Raw genomic sequence first — 11,508 nt, forward strand, 5'->3', positions numbered from 1 at the left:
TTTCGTGGAATACAATGCTAAAAACTATTCTGGAATGCTGTTGAAAAAGTTGAAAATTACTTGTAAATGCATAGCCAAAGTGGTAGTCAACTTTTAGGACCAAATTTACATCAGTAATACATGGGTAGGCATTGTTATTGCAATAACCTGAAAGGCTTAGGAACTTTTGAGTGCTTCCTTTCACTCTTTAACTTCAAACTTATAGCTGTTTTGTCATATGGAAATGGATTTTTTGATATTTTCAGTTGTCAATATTTTTCGATAATTATTTTAGATACTCATCACTTCCAATTTATTTCAGCTTAATAAAAATACTTCCATAATTCAAATGTCAGATCTAACATCAGAATCTGCAGAACGAATCAATCTTGATCAGCCAAGATGGCCTCAAGATACATTTGCGGGGCGCTTTAAACACTTTTGGTCGATAACTGATTGGAGAAATGGTCTTCACACAGAGAAAACTTTGGATGATTCAAAAAAGCTTTTGCACTTGTACAGGTATTGATAAGATTTTTATTTTCTTATGCGTTAAAGTTTGTTAAAACCAAAGATAGCCCAAATTCAAAGAGTGTCTGCTGCACCTTATAGGCGTTAAAATCAGTGTTACTTTAAAACTAGACTATATAATCTTGAAAACCTTTCTAATATAAATATCCGTCATTCTCCAAAAAATACCCTTAAAAACTTAAAATGTAATAACTTCCCTATCTATTTATGATACATTGGAAGTGTAAGAGTGTTTTTTTTTGCATCATTTTGTATCTACCTTGATTATCACTTGTAATTTTACTTGTGTCTGTTTTTAAGATATTTTTTCTGCTTCTTTCCTTCTTGTGTTAAAATTGGACTTTTTAAGACCTCTTACCATAATTAACAATGGTGTAGCCGTCATAATCATCTTATCATGTCACTCTTTGCTAAAAATTCATTGGTTATTACTGTGCGTATATTTTATAGCTGAATGCTATTAATAACTTTGGTGGAATAAACTACATATGCAAAAATTATCAATCCTTTTTTGTGTAATGAACTGAGAGAAGCGTAAATTTTGCTCGTATACTTGGCTGTTTTGGTAGGAACATACATAATAAATAATGTTCGACAGATTACTGTGTAAAGGTAGCCAGAGCCATCTTGAATTTAACACAAGTGAACATTTTATAAGTTTTGCTTGTTTAGATCAAAAATCTGTCTTTGTGTTTCTGTATTTGTAACAAATTCCCAGGAATATCTGATTGAGATTTGTTACTGAAAATTTTCAATTAATTGTGTATCGAATGTATTCTTTGTTATAAACTTTTTTCCTAGATTAGGTCAAGAACCACCAGGAACAACAAATGAACAAATATGGTATGCAAAAAAGTTATACGAATCTGCATTCCATCCTGACAGTGGTGATAAGATGAATACGATTGGTCGTATGTCATTTCAAGTACCTGGTGGTATGGTCATTACTGGCTTCATGATGCAGTTTTACAGGTATAAAGCATGTGGACGTAATTTCTTGTGCAGTCTAAAATCTAATAATTTTGCAATTTGTCTAATTATCAATACTACTTTTTATAACCTTATATGTACTTATTAAGACCTTGCAACCGATTGAGTTATCAAGGCCAAATATTTTTGCAACTTGTGTAGTTAATGAGATAAAATATAAAGAGGACTGGTGCAGTTGCTCCTTTCCATGCATAGCCACAGTGGTAGTCAACTTTTAGGAATAAATTTACATCAGTAATACATAGGTAGGCATTGTTATTGCAATAACCTGAAAGGCTTAGGAACTTTTGAGTGCTTCCTTTCACTCTTTAACTTCAAACTTATAGCTGTTTTATCGTATGGAAAATGGATTTTTTGATATTTTCAGTTGTCAATATTTTTTTTGATAATTATTTTAGATACTCATCACTTCCAATTTATTTCAGCTTAATAAACGAAAAAATGTCTATGTATTATTATTGTTGTAAAGAAAGTGAAAGAAAGTATTGTCAATTTTGTAAAAAAACAATACTCTATCCTGTATTTGTTTAGAAATATAGGTTGAAAGCCCTCCACATTTGATTAAGACAAAAGGGTTATAGAAAATTGATTTGATTGACTACACCACGAATTAATTGATTGACATCGGCATATTGATTTTTGTAAACTTTTAGAAGCTGAAATGTTTACATTTTTTAGGACTGTACCTCAAGTTGTTTTCTGGCAGTGGATTAATCAATCTTTTAATGCACTGGTAAACTACACGAACAGAAATGCGAAATCTGATATTACCAACTCGTAAGTTTTCACATACATTTTGTGCAACATTAGTTACGTTCTACGGAAGATGTTGGAAAATGAAAGAAAACACTCTGCATGATTGCCAGTGTGCTTTTTGGTTGTACAACACACTTCATGTTTTTTAATAAGATCGAAGAAATATACCTTGAAAAAGAAACAAGAAAATTTACTGAAATTTCTGGAAAATGATGAACAAAGCTTGTGCACACCACAGGGTGCCTTTTAGATCCTGAAAACCCTGAAAACCCTAAACCCTGAATTAGAACAAGGACCCCTCAGATACCTGAAATTTAGATTAAATTTTTAAAAACCCTAAAAACCCTGAAAATTTTGTAATGACCAGTTTGTAAAAATTATTAGAATAGACTATTTGTACTTTCAAGGGTAAAAAAGAGTAAAAATCTCTATTTAAGCCCTGATAAATCAGAAAAAGCCTGAAAGCTACAATATTATTCAGTAAATGACACTGAAAAACCTTGAATTCCCTAGACACCTTAAATCAATATGACGAATGTGAACTTCAGAACGAAATTAAATAGACGAATCTTTCTTGTAATTCTCTAATACCCAGACTCAAGATACTGATAGACATCTTGCACTTGCATTTTTGTTAACAGTTATAATCACAGGCTGTTATACAAAAAAATAGGATTCAGATCAGTCAACGGATTCATGTTGCACTTGATGTTTAAAAACATCAAGCAGTTCTTACTAACTTATTTTTTTTTTCTTTCCAGTCAAATTACTGTGGCATATGTCTCTGCAACAAGTGGTGCAATGGTGGTTGCCTTAGGACTAAACTCCTTAGTGAAAGTAAGTCAGGAAGGTATTTGTACTTTGTGTTTTTGTCGTGCATGTAGATCACTTCTTTCATTATAACTTCAGTGTTGTTTTTTGTGTTAGACAGCTCCTCCATTACTTGCACGTTATGTACCTTTCGCAGCTGTTGCAGCAGCTAATTGCATCAACATCCCACTGATGCGGCAGAGGTGAGGTAGTCTGCGTTTTTTTTAATAGATTTATTTTACTGCATAAAGAACGAGTCGAGGTTTTTCTGTCTTGTCAAGATCACACCCTCTGGTTGCAAACAAACTTGTCCAAATCTGTTCATTTCGATATTGGATGCTTGAGAGAAGTAATTGCTAAGCTCTTTAAAAGTCATATTTGTTTTGTTTTTAGCAGATGATTGAGACGTTTGTTTTTCTGTTTGCAACAACAAAAGAATTTTTTTAAAGTAACCAGTAAAATATAGATTTTATTTCTCTCTATTTTAGCAATAGTTTTAATAAACAGTATAGAAAGAAAGCTTTTTATACCATCATCCTCTATTTAAAACGTATTTTAGGTTGATGTAATTTTCCTTGCATTAAATCACAGTGCCAATCCTAATTTATTCCGATTGTAATAGTGATTTCATTGCCTTGAAAAATTTGAATGTATGTGTGTGTGTGTTTATACATTTAGAGAAATGTTCAACGGGATAGCGGTTTATGATGAAGAAGGAAACGAAATTGGCTTCTCAAAGAAGGCTGCGTATAAAAGTATCGCGCAAGTGTGTGCATCTCGAATAACAATGGCTGCTCCTGGCATGTGTAAGTTATTTATTTCACATCTAAAAAACAAAACATCAAACAGGTTATTAGATTAGAAGAATTTGTAAGTGTCTACAACGAGCTGGATTTAAGAGAAACACGCCTTTTTTATTAAAGCATCAGAGAAATATCCAGACATGGAATATAAGAAAAATTAGAGATAGCTTCTTATGAGTGTGTCATACTGAAATCTTTCTACACACCAATGATTGTGAAGTGTACAAGATTTCTTTTATTTCAAGATTTTAATAGGTGATATAACATTGGGTGCTCTAAATTCCTTCAGTAAGGAATTTTGGTTTGATAAATTTTCTCACAAAATGCATCACTAAAGATCATGTTTTGATGTCAGGAAATCTTATTGGAGTTTAACAAGAAATTTTAGTTCGTGCTTTTAAAAATAAAGCCTGTTTTGGGCAGGCAATACTTCAGAGAAACAGTTTTCAACAGAAAGAAAATATGACCTATACAATACCCGCCATTTTGTTTATGAGGCAAAGATGGTAGCTGCGTGTAGCGACAAGCGGATTTAGAACGGATAACGACCAGTTTTGTAAATTTTTTGTTACTTCAGCTTTTACACAACTAGCCATCAGTTCGATATGATTATGTAGAGACGCGACACCAATTATTAATGTTTAATGCAGGGGTGGGTCTTTAGAGGGGACACGGCGAGCTCCGTTTGTAAGATTGGTTTGTTAGACTGGTTTGGTAAGTAAGATGAAACTTATCTCACAGTCGTGTGTCACGCTGGTTAAAAAGTGCTGATGTTTAGGTGTTGATCAGGTGCTATAAAAATTAATTGCACTTGTCCTGTCCTGTTAAGAACTTACTCCATTAAATCGAGCTAGTTTATTTAAGGTGAGCTGAGATGCATTGTTTCTTGGTGGTTGAGCCATAGGTAAAGCGGGCCAGCTCGTATCCATATAGGGACATTCTACGTTAAAAGGGTTGGTCGAGTGGTTAACTTTTACTGAGCTGCAATTTTTCGCGACAACTGTGCTATGCACTGAGAACATTTTGTACGTCACTTCTATGAAGCTTTTAACAACTTGTAAAATTTGTAGCAGCTACAATCTGTTAATGATTTGTGTACCTTTTGTCATTAGTGATTGTTCCTATCATAATGGAAAAAATTGAAAAATTTCGCTGGATGCAAGTAAGTTTTTTGTCTTTTTATTCTTTGACAGGTGCGTTTTGTTTAAAAGTACGCACTTCACTATGCGTAAAGTGCGTACTTTTAATAAGTGCGTACTAATTGGAGTGAGTTTTGTTAATGAAATGTAAATCTTTGCTGTGTTTGGTACCATTTGATACACAGTCTATCTGTTATTTAAAAGGATAGCTTTTATGCTCGATATATTTGTTAGTGCACAATTCGGCGTTTCATATGAATTAAAAAATGTTATTTATTATCGTTAAGATGGTAAAGTAAAATCAATAGTTTAATTTTGAGTCATTAATTTGTGGTTTTCCATGTTTTAGCTACACCTCTCTTTTCAAACAGATTTTATCTATGTCATCATCTTTTTTATTTCCAAAACATTCAGATAAAATTTGTGGCCTGTCAATAAACAAGGGTGGCCACACCTAAAGCCTCCTAAAAACATAAATATTAGACTACTCCTCCTAAAATCTCTTTTATTCTGATATTTTAAAACAAGTTTTGCCAGTATGTATGTTAGAATAGGCTTATTTATCATTACATGTTCATTTTCTCCTGAAAAATGTTTTTTATATCTTTACTTGTATCTAAATTCCGACCCCAAAGCCTCTAAATCTGTGGTAAGCCTGAATAAAAAAAAAAGGGTTTTGCTTCGGATTAAATGTATTTGACGTTTTCTGTTAAGTGTAGGATCAAAGAATGTATTCAATCATATAAATTGTATTGTGGTGATTTTATAAATAATTTATTTTATCTTTTGACTATCAAATGCCTCAATACCTTAATTACTGTTGACGTCAAATGAACCATGACAATTAATGCAGGCTTATTAATTCTCTCAGTAATATCATTTTTCTTTCCGTCTTTTAAAGAGTATTAAAAGTCACGTAGCATCACATTTAACGAGGGCCTTTATTTTACTACAGGACGGTAATGTTTCCGCTGTGAAATTTGTTTAAAATGACCTCGTAGTTGTGGACGTCCGGTGTTTGTATTTATTGTGGTTGGGAATGATTTTGCGTTGATTGAGCAGGATAATTAAATAGAGTTTAAATGACGAAGTGTGAGCTTTGTTTTCTTTTCCTGTCCCACGTTGTGTATCCTTTTTTTAAAAATCGAGCCTGTTTGTTTTTGTTTTATTTTACCCTTTTCATGTTCTTTGACTTGACAACATTTTGGTGCACACGTAACATGAGCAACATTTTCTTAGCTAACTCGGGGGAGAGCTACAAACTTTTTAGCCTTCAATTTGTTAGATGACTTCTTAATTTCAACTTTATAACTTGCATTCTTACTCATGGCGTTTATTTCAACCCGGTTATCTTTTTTTATAATTAAACAATTTCGTCTTTATTCGTCAGCTTGGCAGCCTTTACTTCCGTGACCAATTTTCGTCGTCAAATGTGCAGTTGAAAGCAATTTATCGTTTCTGTGGTCAGTGTAACGTTTGCAGGTTTCTGTCTTACTGTCGTCAAACGTAACGGCAATGCGCTTCCGATGACGTCTTGTCGGAAATTAAAGGTAATGTGTTGTCAGGTGTGTTTGTTTTATTTGGTCGTTACTGAGACGAGGAAATGTTGTCAGATATGCGAACTTTAGCACGCTAGACGGGTTCTGGGAAATTGAAGGCGACATTGTCGGTATAATTCACTTCATAGTACACCTCTAAAAAACACCTTTTAATATTTTTTTAACTAGAAAATTGATAACAATTTCATCAAAAAAAATAAGACGTTTTAAAACATTCTAGAAAATTACGGTGATGTTAGAGTTCATTGGGAACCCTCTTCATACGTGCATTAAATAAATTAGGACCAAAAACCCCTGGGTTCATTTTTCCGTGAATTTGTAGAAAAAGTTACGAATTCTTAATGGCCAACTGCATGGGGACCTGAATTTAATTCTAATTTAGTCTGAATTTTATTTTAAATTATTAAAAATATTCCGACGGATTCAAGAGACGGAAGGTGATTAAAGTGACTTCAAAGCGACTGGGATTGCGCGAGGCATCTACAATTTTAAAAAAATTGTAATTTAACAGGCCTCTACCAGTCAATGATGTATTGATAATGAAAAAGAGACTTGTTCTTTAGTCCAAATAATGTTTTTTTATTTCTCCCGATTTCAGTTTTGTGTTTGTCCGTACACTGTCCGAATGGACTTTCACTCATTGTGTCATTTTATGCATTTTTTTTTTCTGCTGAATTTTTACAAGCCAATAAAAGTTTTACATTTCGAATCCAATTTGCTTTATAAAATCGTCACACATAAATTATGTGTAGTTAGGAATGTGTTTTAAATCCGATCGGTCAATAAAGATGAGAAAGATTTTCAAAGTTTTTTTCTTACACGTAATATACGGTTTACTTCCTTCGGACTAACAGTTGTATCATTCTCGTAATTTTAGCGTATTAAACCATTGCACGGTCCAATTCAAGTGCTACTCTGCGGTTTCAGGTAAGGAAATTATCATATTTTATACTTATGAACTATTTTTTAATAAACTTTTTTAATTGCTTGTCCATTTTCAATAAAAGAGAAGACACTAACATTGACATATGGGTTTTTTAATCCATTTTTCGACCTGATATTACAGATTTATATGCTTCTTCCATAGTTTAACATTTATGGTTCCAGCCGCATGTTCAATATTTCCCCAAAAATGGTAAGCATTCTCTGTTTTGATTTTAACCCCTGTTTTGTGGTTTTTATATCAATGCATCAAGATTCCACAATTTTATTGTTTTTATGTATAATCGCTCGTCATAAATGTTATCACTGAACTAAGACCTGCGGCGCCTGTGCTGGATGTTTTTTTAATTTTTGCAATCATTTGATTTAACCTTCAGAAATTGTTTTAAAAACAAAAACAGTGTCTGTTCTAATGGTAGTTTTAAACTTTTAAAAGAAATCCACCAACAATGAGAAAATCAGGAGGTACGTACTACAGAATAACAAAACGAACGGGTAGACAAAACCAAAGAAAAAAAAACTTTTAGCAATCTAAAATAATTTTGGACAGAACCATGAATGTTAATTTTAGGAACTTGACGAGCTCAAGGTATAGGGTCATGACCTAAAATCTGTGAGGTTAGAACAAACCTACTGGCGACGTCTTTGCATATTTTTATGTTAATCTATTCAAGTCTATTTTATTTATCTATTAAAACATTATCTATTTTCTTTTTTACACAAAACATAAATAAAATAGTTAATTAAATTTATTTAAATTCGGATAAGTTCCCTAACATATATTAGGAAGGCATTTATAACAAGGGACATGTTGGCCAATTGCATCTTGACATTTAAATAATTAATCTTATATTTTTTGCTCATGAGATTCTCATAAGTAAGCAACTTCATTGTCATAGATGCTCTTGTACATATCAAGATGAAGTTTGAATGCATATTCTTTGAGAAATACTAATTATCCCTGATAATGTATCTCAGTATTGGCTGCATGCCATATTATCAGAGTGGCTGCTACTCTGGAAACTGCTTGAAATGGTAAATACTCAGAAAAAACTTCTAACAAGTTGCAAAAAACTGGAAACTGCTGAAAAATAATTTTCTCGATTTTTTTCTAAATAACACGTTAAGGCTATGCTAAAAATTAAGAACACATTAAAGACGTACTGAACCAAAATTCCTTTATAGATTATGAACAAAATATTTGTTCATACACATGTTTTTGTGCAATAAAATAAGTTTAATACCATCTTTCGCTTTTAATCCTCTACATACCTTCATTGTCGCTTGTAAATCTGACTATTTTCTAATTTTGACAAGAACGCAAATAAGACCTTTCTGGCTAAAAAAAGCAAATTTTGTGTTTTTGAACGTTTCAATATTTGGAATGTTGTAAGTTGTGTAAAAATTTAAAATTATTAAATCGAATTTCTTTTTTTTCCAGGGTAGCACTCGTACTTAGCTACCACCCTTAATTCTAGACAAGAATCTGAGCCTCGTCATGCTTACAAAAATTTTATCCTACATTTTTGGTAATAGTAATTGTAGGTAGTAATCGAGGCAGTGTTGAAGAATGCTGATTCACGATTCTTACTTATCTAAATGTTGACGTTGCTAAGCGACTTAATTAATGGTTCTCGTTAAATTGAAGCTATGCTATTCTTAAACCAATTGCGTCATATGTCAAATGTAGACCGAAATAGAAGTCGAAATTTTTAAAAAGTTGTCCTCCCTGTATTTTTTAAGGCTTATGTTCTATTTTGCTTTCAGTATCAAGTCTCCTACTTGCATAGTAGGTAACCCACAAGTAAGAACAGACATAAGTATTTTAAAAGAAAGTTAAATAAGTATTTAATATATTTTTTTGTTATGTTTAGTTCTTTAAGCGTCGATTCGCTGGAAGCAGAATTGCAAGACCGTGTATATACAAGTTACGGTAGCCGAATAAATAAAGTCTATTTTAACAAAGGCCTTTAGCGATATGCAATTTTTAACATGTTCGTCTTGGCGAATTATTTTTTAAATAGTTTTTTAATTATTATACATTCGATTTTATATCCTTACAATATCGTTACGGTACTTCAAAATAATTAATAATGCAGTCGTTTTTAAATGACTTATTGATGCAGCAAATAATTTGTATTTTTCAAAAAAAAATTGAGCATTTGCCTAATACTAGAATTTAGAATTATTTGACTTGTTTGTTGGTTTGAATTATGACTTTCAATACTGATGCGTCCGCGGAAAACTTTATCGGATTTGAAATTTAAAGGGAACAAATATTGCCTTTCAATTTCAGTCCCAGTTTAGTCTCAAGTTTTTAAATTTAAATGGGAGGTAAAAATGATGAAATTAAGATAGGTGATTTTTCACCTTTTTTTTAAGATTTCTACTTTGTCAGGAATGTCAGAAATTTGATAAAATATTGTTTGAATATCATGAAAATGTTAGGAATTTAGGTTTAAGTGGTCAACTATTTGCTTCTTTCAAAATATTAGCAAGGGTTAAATTTCAGTCACCGCTAATTCGTGAAATCAGGGCCGGCGAATCGGAATTGAAAGTGGGGGGGGGGGGGGGGGCAATATATGTAGTATCTAACCATGGTTAGCCCGACGGGCCAAAAAATATTTTGAATTTAGGCCTCTGAAATAGCCTTAAATGTGCCCCAATTTTCGAAAGTTTTTATTGGATACTTATCAAAAAAAACTCTTAATTCATGCAAAACTTACACTTAATTTCTGTTTTAGGTACCTTGTTTTTTTAAAAAAAATGCAACCATTTAAAATCATAAAGTACATTTTATGCAGATGAAAAGTGTTAACAGAATCGTACAAATAAATTTGTAGCAAAACAATACAATAATTAAAACCTCAAAGATTTTTCGTTAATCCGCTAAAAATTTCACAGGGGATTGCTGTCGTACATTCCCGCATCTCTATCCGCGATATTACTATGATAGGTGCGATCATAATGGCGTTCTTGATTGTAAAACTCCCGTTTTTTAAATTGGCTCGATTAAACAGGGGATTATTTCCCAGAAATGATTTTGAGAGTTTGGAAGAGATTAAAAGGAGAGGAAGGGGGTATAAATTGGCGAGATTTACGACCTATTCAAAAGAAAGACGATATTTCGATCGTTGTTGAACATTTGCAGAGGTACTTTCCATTTTACCAAAATGTTTTCAAACTTTGTTAAATGTTTTTTTTGGACGAGAGAAATTTTATATGTCACTCAAACCATGATAGGATTCTACGCGACAGTGTGTAAAGTACCTTGTTAGTGTGTTAATGAATTGTGTCTAGTTAAACTGTGAAACATTCGCTGAAAATGCGGCGTCGAGACAACAGAAAAGCATAGCTGCAAAAATCGACAGATACAAATAACTCTTAAGTAGATTTGCGCGGTTAAATAGAGCTTTTGGCGGTGGTATTGTGGGGAACCGAAATAGGTTAAAAATAATAAAGAACTTTCATAAGGAGTGGAAATACAGTTAATTTCATGATGAAATCGTTAACACGTGACGACAACTTCCAGAGGTGACAAAATTTAGGCCGATGAATATATATTTAAATATAAAACTCAATATCAGTTCAAACACAGTTCGTATACATAATGTGCGAAAAAGTCGTTAACCTAAGCGTGCGAAAAAAATTAAGCACGCCTTAAAACCGAGACCGGAGATGTTAATGGCTTGCTAAGTAAGACATTTACTTAAGAGCCTAATGCTAAGAATTTTTGTTTCCATTTAAAAACTTAAAAGATGCGTTGTTGTGGTTACAATAATATTTTTTTTAGAATAAGAAAAAAAACAAATTTTTAAAATTTAAGTGGTAAATTTTAAATCTATGAACAGGAAAAACAAAGAATTATATTCCGCAAACTAGCATTAAGCCTCCTAGGTTAACCACGGAAAAGATGAAAATAAATTCCAGGACTTATAAAAGACTTTCGGCCTGTATTTGTGGATATCGCCTTAGGACGCCATTTTGAATAAATGGACC

At 32.4% G+C, this 11,508-nt stretch overlaps 1 protein-coding gene across 1 annotated transcript; it reads left to right on the forward strand.

Annotated features, from left to right (window-relative positions):
- The first annotated feature begins 61 nt into the window (after positions 1 to 61).
- LOC130645610 (sideroflexin-2-like) lies at positions 62 to 9,697 on the forward strand. Its single transcript, XM_057451649.1, has 10 exons — positions 62 to 501; positions 1,312 to 1,482; positions 2,179 to 2,277; positions 3,018 to 3,093; positions 3,184 to 3,269; positions 3,745 to 3,872; positions 4,982 to 5,031; positions 7,445 to 7,494; positions 7,655 to 7,702; positions 9,384 to 9,697. The coding sequence occupies exons 1-10, from the start codon at positions 329 to 331 to the stop codon at positions 9,481 to 9,483; spliced, it is 981 nt and encodes a 326-aa protein (XP_057307632.1). The 5' UTR covers positions 62 to 328; the 3' UTR covers positions 9,484 to 9,697.
- The last annotated feature ends 1,811 nt before the right edge of the window (positions 9,698 to 11,508 follow it).

Source organism: Hydractinia symbiolongicarpus, chromosome 5, assembly GCF_029227915.1.
Source record: "Hydractinia symbiolongicarpus strain clone_291-10 chromosome 5, HSymV2.1, whole genome shotgun sequence".
Classification (NCBI taxonomy): Eukaryota; Metazoa; Cnidaria; class Hydrozoa; order Anthoathecata; family Hydractiniidae; genus Hydractinia; species Hydractinia symbiolongicarpus.